The sequence below is a fragment of the Eubalaena glacialis genome, chromosome 1 (genome assembly GCF_028564815.1).
Source record: "Eubalaena glacialis isolate mEubGla1 chromosome 1, mEubGla1.1.hap2.+ XY, whole genome shotgun sequence".
NCBI classification, from domain to species: domain Eukaryota; kingdom Metazoa; phylum Chordata; class Mammalia; order Artiodactyla; family Balaenidae; genus Eubalaena; species Eubalaena glacialis.
The window spans coordinates 26,110,857-26,130,723 of record NC_083716.1 but is presented as its reverse complement, the minus strand read 5'-3'; the positions used below and the strand labels follow the sequence as shown (position 1 = coordinate 26,130,723).

Below are 19,867 nucleotides of genomic sequence, written 5' to 3'. Positions count from 1 at the left end.
CTGGAAGGAGTTGTGGTTTGAGACTCAGCCAAGATCACTCCTTGGTAGTACAGCTTTGTGCTAAAATGATTAAAGCCAAACATCTGGGCCTACGGAGTGGTATGCCAAGAAAGGGGAGGCAGGGAGACACAAGTCTCACTGGGGAATCTCAGTATGGAATCTCAGGTAAGCTATTCAGAAATTGCAAAATGAGCCCACTTTAGATTTTCCAGGGCCACTACCCCTTTGATGGATTATTCAGGCCTTTTGCCTCACCTTCTGCTCTATGTGTGTTTTGCCTTTGGATTACTGCTTCTATTGGAGGATGGAAAGAAAAAGAAAGGTGAAACTCCAACTAGGACATTTTGCTGATTTTTGGTAGTCCTGATAACATGGTTAAAATGAGATCGGAACAACAGCCCAGATGTAAGATCTTCTAATTATTTGTGGTTGTTTCCACTTAGCCACACTCATGTTGGTCCCTGGTAGCACAGTCAAGTGGGCTGTATTCTCACTCCCAAGGGGAAGCCTTGGAGGCCTGTGCAAGGATACTGTGGACAATTCCATCACAAAACCCAACTCATTTGCTGTTGATGGTAGATGCAAAGCAATGTCTGTTATTTGAAAGAGGACAATGATGACAATAACCCCTTATACCTGTACAAAGCACCTTCACAGGCATCAACTCAGTTTTTTATGACCTTGGTGAGGTAGGCGTTGTTATCCCCGCATGCTTAGGAAGTGGCAGGAGCCACAATTCAAACCCATCACCTCTGATTCTTTGAATTACAAACCAGCCTGCTACTTTGTTATTGGCCAAAACTTTTCTGAAGCCTACTTAGCCTTACTCTGGCTGCATGGAGATTAGTAAGACTTCAAGAGTCTCACTTTTCTAAGAAGTAGAATTATGCAGTGAGGAAAGAATGTATGTTTGCTTGCTAGTGAACTTATGCAGAGTGCTGCAGCTAAGCCTTGGTTTCTTATCTGTAAGATGGGGGTAAGGGCTACCTTGAAAAGTGGCCAGAAGGAGGTAAACCTATGCAAAATTCCTGGCACAAAGGCTGGCAGAGAATATTCATTCTGTGATGTTAGCACTCTTCCATCCTTCACATCACCAGGAATTTCTGAGCCCACTGAACTCAGCATTGAGTCCCTCCAGCTCAGGTCTTGGTCTCTGATGAGGAACCACAGAGACAGGCTGTGGCAGGGCCTGACCATCTTACATGACATAAAGCACAAAGCCAAGAATATGCTCCAAAGTCCCATAGGCCTCTATTCCCCCCTTCCTTTAGTGGCCTGTCTCAGGTAATATTTCCTCCATGAAAGTAAAACTTATCCTAGAACTACATCCTTGAGATTCCAAGATCAAGAAAGGCCTTCAGTTTGGAATTCTGGAATCTACTAAAAAGTTCTTCATCCTCCCTCTTCAAAGCCATAGCCACATCCTGAGAGATTATAAGTTTGAAGACCCCACCCGACCTCCTCCCAGCCTTCATCTTTACAGATCCCATTCTTGGAAATCCACCACTGTGTAGTGAAGGAGGCCAGCTCAGTCAACAGCACTCTTCCCCACTTTTGGAGTTTAATCTGTTTGCAGGGACCTCTTTTGTCCAAAGACAGATCTCCACAAGAAGGGGTCCTCCCTAAACCAGATGAACATTTACACAGACTGAAATCTCAAATGCCTACAGGGCCAGACAGGTAAAGTAGATGAATTAAGAAGGTGGACGTTATTCAATGGAGAGTGGTGGGGGACTGTGGTGAACAGGAGAGCACGCTTAAACAATTGACAGGGGCACCTCAGCTCTGTCCATCGTGGCCATCCCAGCTCTTTCCTCCGCTTCTCTCCACTCTCTGCAACTCAGGCCCACTCTCTTTACCTTCCTCCCCTCTCTTCCTGGGCGTCGCAGGCTTTCAGCACAGCCACCCAACTCCGGGCGCCCGGAGAGCTGCAGAGGAACAGCTGATGAGATGCTCTCTGACGTAGACCCACTTCTCCCCTGGGAACCCCAAGCGGGCATTGGGAGGGGCCAAAGCCGCGCCCTGAGGGTCCACACTCTGGAAAAACAGGGCCTCACGCTCGGGAGCTCCAGGGTGGCGATGAGCGTACAGCATACCTCCCAGAAAACACTAACCTCCCAGTGGATTAAAGGGGGCAAGGAGGACAGGGGCAAGGGACGCGATGGAGCCGTGTGGTTTCCGGATGGGAAACCCCCATCGTTTAGGCACCCTTCCGCACAAGTCACTTCCAAACCAGACAACTCTCGGGGACGGACGCTTCAGACAGGCGGTGGCTCCTACGCAAATGGCTCTGTCCCCGCGCCCTCGGTCCATGGCGCGCGCAGCTGCGGTAGTCACTGCGCTTCCCCGCCCCCGCTCCTGGATGCCCCTCTTCCCTCTCTCCGCCAGACCCGGAGCAGGAGCTCCGCCCCCAACGCGCCGCCCTAGGCCCCCACCCCCCACCCCACGCCTTAAAACCCGGTGCACACCGCTCCGCCGCATCCCGTCCGGCTCACCTCTCTTCTCCTCGTCAGCTCCAGCCGCAGCCGCTCTCCCGGTCCTGGTCCCGGCACCATGAGCTTCGGCTCGGAGCACTACCTGGGCGCCGCCTCCTCCTACCGCAAGGTGTTCGGAGACGGCTCGCGCCTGTCCTCGCGCCTCTCCGGGGCCGGCGGCGCGGGTAGCTTCCGCTCGCAATCGCTGTCCCGCTGCAATGTGGCCTCCTCGGCTGCCTGCTCCTCGGCCTCGTCGCTCGGCCTGGGCCTGGCCTACCGCCGGTCTCCGGCGTCCGACGGGCTGGACCTGAGTCAGGCGGCGGCGCGCACCAACGAGTACAAGATCATCCGCACTAACGAGAAGGAGCAGCTTCAGGGCCTCAACGACCGCTTTGCCATGTTCATCGAGAAGGTGCACCAGCTGGAGACGCAGAACCGCGCGCTCGAGGCCGAGCTGGCCGCGCTGCGGCAGCGCCACGCCGAGCCGTCGCGCCTCGGCGAGCTCTTCCAGCGCGAGCTGCGCGAGCTGCGCGCGCAGCTGGAGGAGGCGAGCTCGGCGCGCTCGCAGGCCCTGCTGGAGCGCGACGGGCTGGCGGAGGAGGTGCAGCGGCTACGGGCGCGCTGCGAGGAGGAGAGCCGGGGGCGCGAAGGGGCCGAGCGCGCCCTGAAGGCGCAGCAGCGCGACGTGGACGGCGCCACGCTGGCCCGCCTGGATCTGGAGAAGAAGGTGGAGTCGCTGCTGGACGAGCTGGCCTTCGTGCGCCAGGTGCACGATGAGGAGGTGGCCGAGCTACTGGCCACGCTGCAGGCGTCGTCGCAGGCCGCGGCCGAGGTGGACGTGGCTGTGGCTAAACCAGACCTGAGTTCGGCGCTGAGGGAGATCCGCGCCCAGTATGAGTCCCTGGCCGCCAAGAACCTGCAGTCAGCTGAGGAGTGGTACAAGTCCAAGTTTGCCAACCTGAACGAGCAGGCGGCGCGCAGCACCGAGGCCATCCGGGCCAGCCGCGAGGAGATTCACGAGTACCGGCGCCAGCTGCAGGCACGCACCATCGAGATCGAGGGGCTGCGCGGGGCCAACGAGTCCTTGGAGAGGCAGATCCTGGAGCTGGAGGAGCGGCACAGTGCCGAGGTGGCCAGCTACCAGGTAAAGGTTGGAACGCTGCGTAGAGAGGGGAGTCCTGTTCTCTCCCGCGCATACTTCCCGCACAGTTGGGGCCCTAGAAACCAAGGGGAGGATAAGGGAGGGGACAGAAAGAGCCCCGCCTGGAGGCATTAGCAAACAAAAAGCCCTGGAGCCTCTCTCGCTAATTTAGGGGCCTGGACGCCCTCTTTCCCTGCCCCTCACTTAACGTCCATGCCCAAGCCCTTCTAACAAAGAAGCCCTCAAGCTTCTGTTCTTCGGAGTCTTAAAATCTACCTCATGCCTCCCTGTCAGCAAGTGGGCATAAACACGCTGGCGACCTGAAGAACAGCACCCACCCAAAGTAGGAGTGAGCCCAGCGGGGGTGGGTCACAGCCTCTCCATGGCTGGTGGTGCTGTTTCCGCTGTCTGGCTTGTTTGATTTACTTTGAAAGGCTTTCTGTGCGCCCTGGAAATAGTTCTGCCCTTGGGTTGGGGGAAGAATGAGGGACTAAACTGGGAAGGGTTCTATCCCATTGTCTTGACTTTTGCCCTCAAAGGAGTAGAGGTTGGGAGCCAACAAGATGAGTGATTGGGCCAGTAATAACCGCTCTGCTCTGTCCTCCCCCAACACACATACACGGTTCCCTCCTCGACCGAGTAATGTTACTTCTTCCTAAAGAAAGCTTTGCAGCCGTTAGCAAATGAGAGCGGTCGGTCGCTGTCCTCGGTGCTGATCTCTAGTTCTTCCCATCTCAGAATTTCCCTCCTGTCTCATGTCCCAGTTATGAGTCTCTAGGCAATTAACTGCTTTGATTTTTTTTTTTCTCTTCTGCAACACCAACACATGAGTCTTGGCTACCTGCAATCAAAAAGGTCACCTCGTGGACAGCATCAATTTTCACTTTCATGGATGGCTTAGCACTTAACAAAAACCACTTAATCTGCTCAGAAGCAGTGAAGTCCCACTCGAAAATGCCCATTTCCTTAACATTTTTCCATCCTAAGTGCATGTGATAAATCACAGAGATGGGTTCATCTTTGTTATAGGTCACTTATTTTTTTTCCGTCTTTGCCTGTCCTCTAAGCCCCTGTGAAGGTATCGATTGGCTCTTTCCTCCTTTACTCTCCAAACAAAGGCCACTGCATCTTCAGTTTTACCACATAGAACATTCTGGGCTTATGACCACAAAGGACACAGAGGCAGGAGAAAAGTGTAGAAAAGAATCTAAAGAGTGTGGTTCAGTTTCAAGGTGCAATAAAAATTCCATGGGATAGAATGCTAATAATTCGGAAACTTGCAATAATTCATTCTAGCCAAGATCAAAGTTTACATTTGATAAAATTAATGGGGTTTGGGAACATTAATAAAATACAATCAAGAAAGGAGTGAAACCTCAAAATGCTAGTTGAGTCTGGAGCTATTGATGTGCAGTATTTGCTGTTCATTATAAATTACTCCCTTTGATAAAGGAAGGAAGCTTGCTTAGACCATTTGTTTTGGTGTTTGGAATTACAGTAATATTCAAATACTTCTATTCCACTTCAATATCTGTAACTTGAACTTTTCACTATGTGGCCTAGGTCCCAGATGGCCTGAACTAATCACATTTAGTTAATTGAGACTTCATGTTTTCTTCTAGAAGCTTCAAAGGATGAGTTAGGTGGTCTTCTGGAGGGCTAGCCCAGTATTTCTCTAAAAAGGATAACTTACCCACAACCGCCATCTGAATTGGGCTTTGCCATGTCCTCTGTTTGCTCATTATAGCCCCTGTATTCTGAGAGGTAGTGACAGTATTGTCTGGCTTGTTTTGTTTGCTTTAAAAGGCTTTCAGTGTTAGACAATAGAAGGGTCATGGAGATGTAGTCTGCAGAAAACAAAAAACAACAGAAACTGCAGCTTCTGCAGCTCTGCAGTGCTGCCCCCATCAGCTTTAGCCTCAGAGCCTCAGTGGACCTGCTTTGAATGGAAGAGAAGATCAGACAACATATATACATATATGTATGTATATATGTATATATATGTGTGTATATATATATGTGTATATATATGTGTGTGTGTGTATATATATATATCCTACCTACCTTTTAGGACCTAAGGCTGAGGTGGGGCTCACATCTTCACCTGGGGATCCTGAAGTCCTGAAGCCACAAGGGAGTCATCGGGCTATTCTCTGTAACAGTCTTAGCAGTGCTGACTGAGATGAAAAGCCTCCTCCACAGTGAGATTCAGCCATTGTTTCCTTGCCCTCTAACCCCATCCCCCTCCCCTTTCACTGCAGTAATGGAGGCTGTTCTTTCTTCTGCTTCAGAGATTAGTGCTAGGCTCATCTTCCTTTGCAAGTTTGCCACCCTCTTAGTGGCAGAGGAGGGCCCTATTAAAGTCACGTTTTCCCTGCTCCTGAGAGCTAACAGCCTATTTGAGGAAAGAAAGCTTATCACACTTTTGAAAGGGTGACGAATGATTCAAGGTGACATAGTAAGTATACAGTGGTGTATGAGAGAGCCTGAATCAGGTAACAGGAAAAATTATGAGGAGTTGGGGCTGTTGTCCTCAGAAGCCAAACAGAGCCACCCTCTTTAGCTGAAGGCTTTCCATTTCTGACACAGGGTGATTCTGGTTCCTGCATAGATGCTTCACCACCATTAGAGTCCTTGCTCTGCCAAAGATGTCTAAGGACATTTTTGCAGGGTACTGGGGGCCCTGGCCCTATCCTATGGTCAGTCTTGGAAAGCTGAAGCTTTCCTTGAAAGACCTTGCTGAACAATCAAGATCACACCATTAGTTAATGCTCTCCAGGGAGATGAGCCAAGTCTGCCCTCCTCTCTCCAGTATGAGATTGGAATGCAGCCTAATTAAATAGGAGGAAGGGGCCGGCCCCTTGGAGATTGGGGGTGGCAGTGGCTGAGTAAAAATCTATAGCTTGATAGATCCATTTCTGAAATTAGAATTCAAGAAAAAAGCTTCATTTGGTCCCTCTCTTTTTTTTTTTTTCAACTCATCCATGTGCTTTTTGCTTTCTTTTGTTCTGTTTTTGCCCCCTCTACCTCACTGTATTATTGTCACCTGGGCCATCCTGATAGAGCCTTTACAGAAAAAAAACCTAGTGTTTCCTAAACCCATTGACCCACCAAGGTTACTTGGGCGCTTAACAGAAAGATTCTCAGGCCCACTCCCAAAGATATGGATTCATCAGTTTGCAGGTGGGGCCCAGGAATATGCAATTTCAATTAAAGCACCGTCATTCCTCAGACTGATTTGGGTGTGCATTGACTTAAAGCACATTTCCCAGTGTAAACCAGCCTATCGAAATACATATAATGCAACATTTTAAAGTATGGTAGAAAAAAAAAATATGGGATGAAGCAAAGACAGGAGTGAGAAAAGGCAGCACAGTGACCTGTGAGTGTACCATATATAGAAATCCTCTCTCCCCACCTTCATTTATCAGGCAGAGCAGTAATTCTGAACAGGCTCTTTCAATCAGTGAGTGCCGCACTCACTACTGCTCACCTGGCTGAGGGCCCCTCAAAGTGATGAAACCCACAGCACTGTCTGTTGTTCCTGTGCTCCACTGCAGATGCTAGTGTGGCCAGTTCTCTCTCTTACTCCCAGCCCGCATCCTTCCTTCCGGCCCTGAGGAAGATGCTCAGCACTTGGTTTAGCCATTCCAGGAGAGACCCCTGCAGGAGCTGGGAGTGCCTCTCTCCCACTCCCTCAGGCTAATCCAGCAGTAGCTGCGTGGTTGGGGGAGGGAGCAGACTGCAGCGCTCTGCTCACATTTCGAGCTGGAGGCCATCTTTGGCAGGGCTTTTGAAGGGCAATGCAAGACAGCCTGGTGTGGGGAAGAGAGCGCAAACAAGGAGACTGGACATTGAGGAGCAGTGGTCAGCAGTCAGCACAGTTCCTTCTAACAGGAGCAAAGTCGTGCTTTTTGTCTACACTGATCCATAAAATAGACCTGAGAAATGTGTAACAGAAAAGTTTAAGGAAATTTCATCTATCTGGAACTCAGGTCCCCAACAACCTCTTATTCAGAAAACACAGCTGTGAAACAAAAATAATTTTTTTAAAAGGACCTAGTTAACCTGCTGATGTGACAAAACGTCTATCTCTAAATCACATATTGGGAAGTTGGCCCTTCTGCTGCCCCCAGCCTGTTTATTGTTAACTTTACATGATTCTAAAGTACTTTGCTATTTGGATTTCAAGCCTGCAGCAAGATAAAGAAGAGGAACCACTGGAGTCAGGCATTGTCAAGAATGAGTAGAAGCAGATCAGTTAAACTTTCAGCACAAAGAAAACCAATACGTAGCAAACACTAACTCAAACACTGCTCTATGAATTGGGAGATTGGGATTGACATATATACACTAATATGTATAAAATAACTAATAAGAACCTGCTATATAAAAAATAATAAAATTTAAAAAAAATTTTTTTAAATTAAAAATTAAAAAAAAATACTGCTCTAAGGGGCCATTTAGGGTAGAAATAAACAGTCTGATATATCTTAGTTGACCTAAAAGATAAATCACATCACAGAATTATAGAAAAATAATTGATCATTATCTTAATCCTTAGTTGCTGAGAAAGGTTGCATTATGTTTAGTGTCCTAGGTAAGAGTACTACAAACCACTTTAGAAAGGTTTTTATTTAAAATTGTGATTTTAAAAAAATCTGTTATGGAGATGTACATCTTCGTGAAAAACAAACAAAAAATAATAATCTGGTGCTTTAAGGGGTTTGCCTCCAACTCTCCAATATTAAAATTTTATTTTACGTTGCTTTCCTTAGTTATCTAAAGGGTTGTAGGGAGGGCTCGTGATTAATTTGTCCATATCATTAAAAGGGTAGAGAGTCACATGGTATGATATTAACAATAATAAAAATCACTAACATTTATTGTGCATTCCTAGGTGCCGAATGCTGTTCTAATGCCTATTATCTAATTTAACAGATAATGGATTCATCACAGAATAATGTGAGGTGCATTAAATTGGCATCCTAACTTGAGGATCTCAGAACACCTCAGAAAATAATAAACACTGTAATTTCCCATATACAGAAATGGAAGTTTCAAAGAAACTAAAATATAGAAAACTGACTGAGGTATGTTAGATGTTTGTGGCAGGGCAAGAAATGCAACCCAAAGATACTGATGAAATCCTCTTTTTTTCCTCACATAACATTTCTCTTGCTCCTTTGCATAATGAGTATGCTCCCTCCCCTTTCTCCTTTTTCCTTCACCCTAGACTCTTTTCCCCCTTATCACAATAATATTGATTTTCTTACCTCTAATGAGTCACTAGCAGACTTGCTTGTAGGCTAGTTTAACCTTAAATATAGCAACCATCCAGTAAAATTTCTTGGTAAAACTCCTTTTAAACTCTCATGATCTCTTAACACACTTTGGAATATTTTCATCACTGTTCAGTGTATTATGTATTTTCCCCACTGCTTATCATCCCTTGCTCTGTACCCATCAGTTAATTGAGTTTCTTCTTTGTGGTATTCCTCTCAATATTTATAGAACAGGTAGGTGGTATGAATTTTTGTTCTTTCTGCAGATTCTCTTGATTTGGAAGTTTGCACCCCCAGTGTATCAGCCCTGCCTTTCACCATCGCTTCAACATCCCCACAAGGGAAGTTCAAAGGGTTCCTCAGCACTTACTTTCTTGAGGTTTCTGATATGTTTATCTGCATCACTATTTCATAAAAATAACTCTCAGTCACTGTGCTCTTCATGTTGACAGAGTTGCAACTGAATTATATAAATTATTTGCTCAGAATAAGAAAAGAAATGCTTATGTAGCATCATTCATTCATTCAACAGTCATTCATTGAGCATCTACAGTGTGCATTGTGCTAGGCTGTGGGCTTCCAGGGGTGAACTAGACAGAAGGGGTCCAGGTTTCCATGTAAATTACATCCTGGTGCAATAGTTCTCTAATAGTGACTCACCCTCCAGGGAACGTTTAGCAGTGTCTGGAGACATTGTTGGTTATCACAACTGGGAGGGAGGGCACGTGCTACTGGCATCTAGTGGATAGAGGTCAGGGATGCTGCTAAAAATCCTACGTTCATAGGACAGCCCCCCACAACAAGGAATTACGTAGCTAATGATAAGAGCTAAAAAGCAGAGTGGGGACTTCCCTGGTGGCGCAGTGGTTAAGAATCCGCCTGCCAATGCAGGGGACACGGGTTAGATCCCTGGTCCGGGAAGATCCCACATGCCGCAGAACAACTAAGCCCGTGCGCCACGACTACTGAGCCTGCGCTCTGGAGCCCGCGAGCCACAACTACTGAGCCCGCTTGCTGCAACTACTGAAGCCCACGCGCCTAGAGCCGGTGCTCCGCAACAAGAGAAGCCACCGCAATGAGAAGCCCGCGCACCGCAACGAAGAGCAGCCCCTGCTCGCCGCAACTAGAGAAAGCCCGTGCACAGCAATGAAGACCCAACGCAGCCAAAAATAAATAAATAAATCTATTTTTTAAATATAATAAATAAATAAATAAAAAGCAGAGTGGCCAGTTTCAAGTGGGGGCTTTTTTCTGATTTGTCTTCCCACTGGAGGTGCCTTTTTCTAATTTACACAAAGTTCCTTCATGGGCTAGCAGCTGCCCTGGTTTAAGGTAAAATCACGTGCTAGATCAGTGTGGAAAGGGTACTTAAACTGGATGCTGAGGAAGACCTGTCTTAGTAAAGGGCATTTGAACTGAATCTAGTATGACGTGAAGTCAGTCATGTGAAGAGCCACCACAGAGCATTCCAAACAGAGGAAATAGCCTAAAGGGCCTGGGATAGCAATGAACTTGGTAAGTTTAAGGAGCAAAAGAGAAGGCCAAGGTAGCTGAAACACATTGAGCAAGGGGAAAAGTATAGGCCATGCTGAGGAGTTTGGACTTAATTCCAAAGCTGTTGGAGGGTTTTAGGAAGATGAGCAATAGGATCTACTGTGTTTTTAAAAGATCCTCTGGTTTCTCAAGAATCACAGATTTAAAGCTATTTTTCTTCTGTGCCTGGGTTTGCACCTGGAGGAACCTAAAGCAAAAGTATTATATGAACTTAGTTTCTTTTTTAAAAAATATTATAGGGACTTCCCTGGTGGCGCAGTGGTTAAGAATCCGCCTGCCAATGCAGGGAACACGGGTTCGAGCCCTGGTCCAGGAAGATCTCACATGCTGCAGAGCAACTAAGCCCGTGCGCTACAACTACTGAGCCTGCGCTCTAGAGCCCACAAGCCACAACTACTGAGCCATGTGCCACAACTACTGAGCCCGCAAACCTAGAGCCTGTGCACCACAACGAAGTGTAGCCCCCACTCACTGAAACTAGAGAAAGCTCGTGCACAGCAACGAAGACCCAACGCAGCCAAAAATAAATAAATACATAAATTAAAAAAAAAAAATTACAATTTCCATCTGCCATTTGGATTAAAAAAAAAATTCCTTGGAGTGTTTATGCTTCCTCCCTATCTGTCATGTAAAATGCTTTCAGTAAAGTGATTGAGTAGCAGACTTCCAGGAAACCATCAAAACAAATGGAGGCAGAGAAGACTTGCCATCCCCTCTGTGCTCTCCACAGTTGGAATTTTCTGAATCTAAGCTCCTAACCTGAGCCTTTGGTTTTGGAAAGTATATGTAACAACTGAGTGATTCAGCAGTAATACAACAAGCAAGGGAGGGACGGTAAGTAAGTAAAAAATAAATATTTCCCCGGTATTCAGTTTAGAACCGTGTGCTCCGTGGTAGAAATGTATCCAAATCTCTTGGGGACCTTTATGAAAAAATGCAGATGCTGGGACCCCACCCTAGAACAAATGAATCAGAATCTGGGCTGGGGGACAGGTCTGAATTTCTTAATGTGTAGGCAGGGTTGAGAATCCTTGCTTTCTCAATCTCAGTCTCAGTCTCCATGAACGTCAGCTGGTTTGGCCTAAATACGTTGGACATGCGTTGCTTTTCAGGATAACATTGGGCAGCTGGAGAATGATCTGAGGAACACGAAGAGTGAGATGGCCCGCCACCTTCGGGAATACCAGGACTTGCTCAATGTCAAAATGGCTCTTGACATTGAGATAGCAGCTTACAGGTATGTCACAGGGCATGCTCACCCAAGCAGATCCCATCACCTGGGGCATCTCTACCCAAATAAGTGGTTTTAGTCTCTCTGATTTCTGATAGGTGAGGGGGGGTTAAGGAAAGGCATCACGGGCTCCTTCCAGGTGAGCTGACCCTTATGTCCCTCGACTTGGTTATATCCCAGCTCGACCTTACTAGGCCTGGAGTAGTCTACCTACCTCTGCAAGGATTTAAGGGGATAAAGTGAGTGCACAGAGGTTGAAATAAAATCTATCAGACTCTAACTTTAAAAATAGTGTTCATATAACATAGAAAGTCCCAATAGGTGAGGTATCCCCCTGGATTCCTACTCAAGCAATATGTAAGTGAACATTTACCTCTAAAAAAAATAAATACGGGGTGGGGGTGGTGGTGGTGTGATGAATTGGGAGATTGGGATTGACATGTATACACTAATATGTATAAAATAGATAACTAATAAGAACCTGCTGTATAAAAAAATAAATAAAATAAAATTCAAAATAAATAAATTACAGCAGCTACTATTTTTTGAATGACTACTGTGTGCCAGGTACTATATTAGATACTGCATATAAATTATCTAGGTATCAAGTCATATTATTCCCATTGTGCAGATGAGAAAACTTGAACCACAACATGCTCAAAGTCACAGTGCTGGTAATGGAAGAGCTCAAACTCAACCCCAGATCTGTCTGAGAACTTTTTCTATTTTTCCTTACACTATGTATACTACTTCAAGTAGTATACTTTTGAGTTTCTGATTTTTAAAAAAATGATAAAAATTATTAGAGTTATGAGAAAAAAGGTATGGGGGCCATGCTTTTATGATGCTGTTTAAGCCAGGCTGGGAAAAAGCTTGGTACCTGAAACAGTTTAATTCACTGGTTTCTGTTATTGCTGATTCCATTTCCTTTGTACCCCTACACGTTGAAAAAATACAAATCTCAAGTTCAGGCTGAATTAGGCAATTCCTTTGTGGACTTCTTACCTTCTTATCCCTGTTGCACTTAAGGTGTTAATTAGTAAAATTCTCCTTAGAGCTTTGTAGACTCTAAGTGCCAAAAATGGGTGTGATGAGACCAAGGGGAGTTGTAGGGTTTTTTAAAATGTATTTGCGAATAGGATAGGTTTCCCCTTGACAGTGCTTTAAACGCAGCTTGTGCTAAAGATTTGTGAGTGTGTGTCTGTGTGTGTGTGTGAGTGTGTGTTTGAGTGTGTGTGTGCACGTGCCGGATAAAGTCCAGGTCTTTGAGCCTTGAAATTCACTATTTATTGGCCTCAATCTCATGAAGAAACTGCGAAATCTTTCTAATCTTTCTAAAATGAATAGAGGCTGGAGGGTTAAATTCTTTAAAAAAAAAGTTTCAAGTTGACTTCCTGAGAGTTTTTCTCTGTTGGATTTACAGGAAACTGCTGGAAGGCGAAGAGACACGTTTTAGCACCAGTGGATTAAGCATTTCAGGGCTGAATCCACTTCCCAATCCAAGTTATCTGCTCCCTCCTAGAATCCTCAGTTCTACCACCTCCAAAGTCTCATCCACTGGGCTGTCTCTTAAGAAAGAGGAGGAGGAAGAGGAGGCTTCTAAGGTAGCCGCGAAGAAAACCTCCCAGTTAGGGGAAAGTTTTGAAGAAATATTGGAGGAGACAGTGATATCTGCTAAGAAAACCGAGAAATCAAATATAGAAGAAAACACCATTTCAAGCCAAAAAATATAATTCTGTTGCTTAAAAAAAGTTAATGCTTAAGAGGGGATAATATGCATTTGACTTGTTAAACAGCCTATTCCTGATCCAAAACACCTGTCACCACTATACAATGTCTTCAAGGCTTCAGTTTCATATTTAGCATTGAATACTTACTTTCTCTAATAAGAAAACCACACCTTAGATTGGAGCAAACAGCAGTCCTAGAGCAATCACAGAGGAGTTATCTAAGAATGCAGCTTTCTCACCTAAACCTTAGGCTTCACAGCAATAGATGATTCAGGTACAGAGGAAGTACAAACTAAGGTACTAAATCTGTGATCATCATCATTTTGCTGTGAATTGAAATTAAAACCTATATTCACTCACCATACCCAGCCATTACCCAGCTATTTAATCTCACTCTAGATACCTAAAACATAAGGTCACTGCCAAAGATAAACCCACGGTCCACACCTGACACCACTCTGATAGAACTGTTTCACAAATGATAGGTGTTTGTTTAATGGACTCTTTCCCTCCCATCCCCCCTCAATTCCATATATCCTTTTCTTCCATTCAGAAAAAAAAAGGCTAGTGTAGTATTTATCCCTTTGAAATACATTTCGGTTCTTCTCAAAAGAACTTACCCCCTTTAGCTCTCTCTGCTCAATAGGTAGAATTAGATGCATGCTGACCATTTCTGTGATTTGTGTAGTGACTTCTTCCTGTCCATTTCATGTCCTTCTATTGCTATAGTTTAAAAGAAATGGCAGTGATAAGTTTTATGGGTTGCCCCCAACAAATAAAATATTGAAAAAAGTCTCTAGATTTTAGGCTTTTAGCTTATTCAAATCCATTTAATTAGGAAAAAGGAATACTTTATTGAGTGTAGCTTTTCACCTTAACTTTAGAAGCACAGTCCTAGTTAATCCCAAACTGTGATTAAGCTGACCTTAGATTTAGTAGTATAAGCTAGAAGAGGTGAGTATTTGTATGAAGGGGAAAAGCCGAGGTCTCATTTATCCGTGGCAGTTCATTTGTGGTGATAGAGAATTAGCTGTTTCATGCCTTTACCCTTAGACAGAATCCACATATTCCCCTTCCCACTAGTCTAGGTCCTAAGGAGGCCTTGTTTTCACTCTTATGCCTTTTAAGAGCGCTAAGTATAGATTATGTTATCACCAGGACACAATGCTCCTGCCCAAAAGTAAAAGAAGTCACTTCTAGTCAATCAACACCACCAGCAAATATAAAAAAGAAATATTTCTCTTTTCTGAAAGAGTCTTGCCCAAACAGTTTTCCCACTGCTGCATGGTTAGTGGGGTCTCCCTTCCCTGCTGGAGACGAAGAGATACTCAGGCCAGAGAAGGGGCACACATGCTCCTACTCACATGCTAGGAAGTAGATTCTGGAGAGTCCAGTTTTCATCTGCCCAGCTGTGTAGCAGCTGCATTGCCCAGTCTTCCATGTGTGCCAAGTTTGATGCAGAATTAATTCTCTGTTGGAGTCACTTCCACCAGATCTAAAGAGTTGCTATATCTGTCACACATCTCCATTAGGAACTCTGTGGTGAAAAGGACATGATGCTTTTACTGAACTTTCTTATCCTAGCACATGCTTCAGTCGTTCAAGGAACTTGAAAGAATACTTTTCTCTTCTTCCTTTCCCTTACTCCACCCCATGTTTACTCCCCACACTTACTGTAAAATGTTAGTAAAATGAGAATTAAAAGTCACATGAATCCCACCAACATGACTTGTGTTTCGTGGTTTCTGCTGCTTTAACTGAGAGAAGCACTGTTTTGGTTCAATGAGACAGGTGTACCCCCAAGTCATTCAGAAATCATATGTTGTCTGTTTCCTGCATCCACGTTTAGTTTCGATTAATGTTCTTTTGTTTGTTTTTTGTTTTCTCCCTGCCAAGGCCTTGGGGCAGTCTGCAGACTGTCTGGTCTGAAACACATAACGCACTAAGTGGACAGTTCATGGCAGGAAGTGGGGAAATCAATCAAATGATGAAAGACAGTGTATTCCATACCTGGATAATAATTTTTTTTGAATTTTATATTTTTTTAAACAGCAGGTTCTTATTAGTTATCTGTTTTATACATATTAGTGTATATATGTCAATCCCAATCTCCCAGTTCATCCCACCACCACCACCACCACCACCCCCCGCTTTCCCCCCTTGGTGTCCATACGTTTGTTCTCTACATCTCTGTCTCTATTTCTGCCTTGCAAACCGGTTCATTTGTAGCATTTTTCTAGACTCCTCATATATGCGTTAATATACAATATTTGTTTTTCTCTTTCTGACTTACTTCACTCTGTATGACAGTCTTTAAGTCCACCCACGTCTCTACAAATGACTTAATTTCGTTCCTTTTTATGGCTGAGTAATATTCCACTGTATATATGTACCACATCTTCTTAATAATTTGTCTGTTGATGGGCATTTAGGTTGCTTCCATGACCTGGCTATTGTAAATAGTGCTGCTATGAACATTGGGGTGCATGTGTCTTTTTGAATTATGGTTTTCTCTGGGTATATGCCCAATAGTGGGATTGCTGGGTCATATGGTAATTCTATTTTTAGTTTTTTAAGCAACTTCCATACTGTTCTCCATAGTGGCTGTATCAATTTACATTCCCACCAACAGTGCAAGAGGGTTCCCTTTTCTCCACACCCTCTCCAGCATTTGTTGTTTGTAGATTTGCTGATGATGCCATTCTAACTGGTGTGAGGTGATACCTCATTGTAGTTTTCATTTGCATTTCTATAATAATTAGTGATGTTGAGCAGCTTTTCATGTGCTTCTTTGCCATCTGTATGTCTTCTTTGGAGAAATGTCTATTTATGTCTTCTGCCCATTTTCTGACTGGGTTTTTTTTTTAATATTGAGCTGCATGACCTGTTTATGTATTTTGGAGATTAATCCTTTGTCTGTTGATTCATTTGCAAATATTTTCTCCCATTCTGAGGGTTGTCTTTTCAGCTTGTTTATAGTTTCCTTTGCTGTGCAAAAGCTTTTAAGTTTCATTAGGTCCCATTTATTTATTTTTGTTTTTATTTCCATTACTCTAGGTGTGTCCAAAAAATATCTTGCTGTGATTTATGTCAAAGAGTGTTCTTCCTATGTTTTCCTCTAAGAGTTTTATAGTGTCTGGTCTTATATTTAGGTCTCTAATCCATTTTGAGTTTATTTTTGTGTATGGTGTTAGGGAGTGTTCTAATTTCATTCTTTTACATGTAGCTGTCCAGTTTTCCCAGCACCACTTATTGAAGAGACTGTCTTTTCTCCATTGTACATCCTTGCCTCGTTTGTCATAGATTAGTTGACCATAGGTGCGTGGGTTTATCTCTGGGCTTTCTATCCTGTTCCACTGATCTATATTTCTGTTTTTGTGCCAGTACCATATTGTCTTGATTACTGTGGCTTTGTAGTATAGTCTGAAGTCAGGAAGTCTGATTCCTCCAGCTCCATTTTTTCCCCTCAAGATTGCTTTAGCTATTTGGGGTCTTTTGTGTCTCCATACAAATTTTAAGATTTTTTGTTCTAGTTTTGTAAAAAATGCCATTGGTAATTTGATAGGGATTGCATTGAATCGGTAGATTGCTTTGGGTAGTATAGTCATTTTCACAATATTGATTCTTCCAATCCAAGAACATGGTATATCTCTCCATCTGTTTCTGTCATTTTGATTTCTTTCATCAGTATCTTGTAGTTTTCTGAGTACAGGTCTTTGACCTCCTTAGGTAGGTTTCTTCCTAGGTATTTTATTCTTTTTGTTGCAATGGTGAATGGGGTTGTTTCCTTAATTTCTCTTTCTGATCTTTCGTTGTTAGTGTATAGGAATGCAAGTGATTTCTGTGCATTAATTTTGTATCCTGCAACTTTACCAAATTCATTGATTAGCTCTACTAGTTTTCTGGTGGCATCTTTAGGATTATCTATGTATAGTATCATATCATCTGCAAACAGTGACAGTTTTACGTCTTCTTTTCCAATTTGTATTCCTTTTATTTCTTTTTCTTCTCTGATTGCCATGACTAGGACTTCCAAAAGTATGTTGAATAATAGTGGCGAGAGTGGACATCCTTGTCTTGTTCCTGATCTTAGAGGAAATGCTTTCAGTTTTTCACCACTGAGAAGGATGTTTGCTGTGGGTTTGTTGTATATGGCCTTTATTATGTTGAGGTAGGTTCTCTCTATGCCCACTTTCTGGAGAGTTTTTAATCACAAATGGGTGTTGAATTTTGTCAAAAGCTTTTTCTGCATCTATTGAGATGATCATATGGTTTTTATTCTTCAATTTGTTAATATGGTGTATCATGCTGATTGATTTGCATGTATTGAAGAATCCTTGCATCCCTGGGATAAATCCCACTTGATCATGGTGTATGATCCTTTTAATGTGTGTTGGATTCTGTTTGCTAGTATTTTGTTGAGGATTTTTGCATCTATATTCATCAGTGATATTGGTCTGTAATTTTCTTTTTTTTTGTAGTATCTTTCTCTCGTTTTGGTATCAGGGTGATGGTGGCCTCGTAGAATGAGTTTGGGAGTGTTCCTTCCTCTGCAATTTTTTGGAAGAGTTTGAGAAGGATGGGTGTTAGCTCTTCTCTAAATGTTTGATAGAATTCACCTGTAAAGCCATCTGGACCTGGACTTTTGTTTGTTTGAAGATTTTTAATCACAGTTTCAATTTCATTACTTGTGATTGGTCTGTTCATATTTTCTATTTCTTCCTGGTTCAGTCTTGGAACGTTATACCTTTCTAAGAATTTGTCCATTTCTTCCAGGTTGTCCATTTTATTGGCATAGAGTTGCTTGTAGTAGTCTCTTAGGATGCTTTGTATTTCTGCAGTGTCCATTGTAACTTCTTCTTTTTCTTTTCTAATTTTATTGATTTGTCTTCTCCCTCTTTTTCTTGATAAGTCTGGCTAAACGTTTATCAATTTTGTTTATCTTCTCAAAGCACCAGCTTTTAGTTTTATTGATCTTTGCTATCGTTTTCTTTGTTTCTATTTCATTTATTTCTGCTCTGACCGTTATGATTTCTCTCGTTCTACTAACTTTGGGTTTTGTTTGTTCTTCTTTCTCTAGTTCCTTTAGGTGTAAGATTAGATTGTTTATCTGAGAGTTTTCTTGTTTCTTGAGGTAGGCTTGTATTGCTATAAACTTCCCTCTTAGAACTGCTTTTGCTGCATCCCATAGGTTTTGGATCGTCGTGTTTCCGTTGTCATTTGTCTCTAGGTATTTTTTGATTTCCTCTTTGATTTCTTCAGTGATCTCATGGTTATTTAGTAACGTATTGTTTAGCCTCCATGTGTTTGTGTTTTTTAAGGGTTTTTTCCCCGTAATTTATTTCTAATCTCATAGCGTTGTGGTCAGAAAAGATGCTTGATATGATTTCCATTTTCTTAAATTTACCGAGGCTTGATTTGTGACCCAAGATGTGATCTATCTGGGAGAATGTTCCATGTGCACTTGAGAAGAAAGTGTAATCTGCTGTTTTTGGATGTAATGTCCTATAAATATCAATTAAATCTATCTGGTCTATTGTGTCATTTAAAGATTGTGTTTCCTTACTAATTTTCTGTCTGGATGATCTGTCCATTAAGTGAGGTGATAAAGTCCCCCAGTATTATTTTGTTACTGTCGGGTTCCTCTTTTATAATTGTTATATCTTCTTCTTGGATTGATCCCTTGATCATTATGTAGTGACCTTCCTTGTCTCTTATAACAGTCTTTATTTTAAAGTCTATTTTATCTGATATGAGTATTGCTACTCCAGCTTTCTTTTGATTTCCATTTGCATGGAATATCTTTTTCCATCCCCTCACTTTCAGTCTGTATGTGTCCCTAGGTCTGAAGTGGGTCTCTTGTAGACAGCATATATATGGGTCTTGTTTTTGTATCCATTCAGCAAGCCTCTGTCTTTTGGTTGGAGCATTTAATCCATTCACATTTAAGGTAATTATCAATATGCCTGTTCCTATTACCATTTTCTTAATTGTTTTGGGTTTGTTTTTGTAGGTCCTTTTCTTCTCTTGTGTTTTGCACTTAGAGAAGTTCCTTTAGCATTTGTTGTAGAGCTGGTTTGGTGGTGCTGAATTCTCTTAGCTTTTGCTTGTCTGTAAAGCTTTTGATTTCTCCATCGAATCTGAATGAGTTTTTTGCCAGGTAGAGTCATCTTGGTTGTAGTTTCTTCCCTTCCATCACTTTAAATATATCATGCCACTCCCTTCTGGCTTGTAGAGTTTCTGCTGAGAAATCAGCTGTTAACCTTATGGGAGTTCCCTTGTATGTTATTTGTGGTTTTTCCCTTGTTGCTTTTAATACTTTTTCTTTGTCTTTGATTTTTGTCAATTTGATTTCTGTGTGTCTCGGTGTGTTTCTCCTTGGGTTTATCCTGCCTGGGACTCTGTGCTTCCTAGACTTGGGTGGCTATTTCCTTTACCATGTTAGGGAAGCT

At 43.2% G+C, this 19,867-nt stretch overlaps 1 protein-coding gene across 1 annotated transcript; it reads left to right on the top strand.

The window, feature by feature from the left end:
- The first annotated feature begins 2,553 nt into the window (after nt 1-2,553).
- Nucleotides 2,554-13,418, top strand: INA (internexin neuronal intermediate filament protein alpha). Its single transcript, XM_061193735.1, has 3 exons — nt 2,554-3,618; nt 11,567-11,691; nt 13,109-13,418. The coding sequence occupies exons 1-3, from the start codon at nt 2,554-2,556 to the stop codon at nt 13,416-13,418; spliced, it is 1,500 nt and encodes a 499-aa protein (XP_061049718.1).
- The last annotated feature ends 6,449 nt before the right edge of the window (nt 13,419-19,867 follow it).

What these genes read in the sequence shown, in the direction of transcription:
- INA (XM_061193735.1), top strand. Translation starts at nt 2,554, where the DNA reads ATGAGCTTCGGCTCGGAGCACTACCTGGGCGCCGCCTCCTCCTACCGC. An exon ending in CCGAGGTGGCCAGCTACCAG is followed by an intron (nt 3,619 to 11,566) that starts GTAAAGGTTGGA and finishes GTTGCTTTTCAG; the next exon opens with GATAACATTGGGCAGCTGGA. An exon ending in ATTGAGATAGCAGCTTACAG is followed by an intron (nt 11,692 to 13,108) that starts GTATGTCACAGG and finishes TTGGATTTACAG; the next exon opens with GAAACTGCTGGAAGGCGAAG.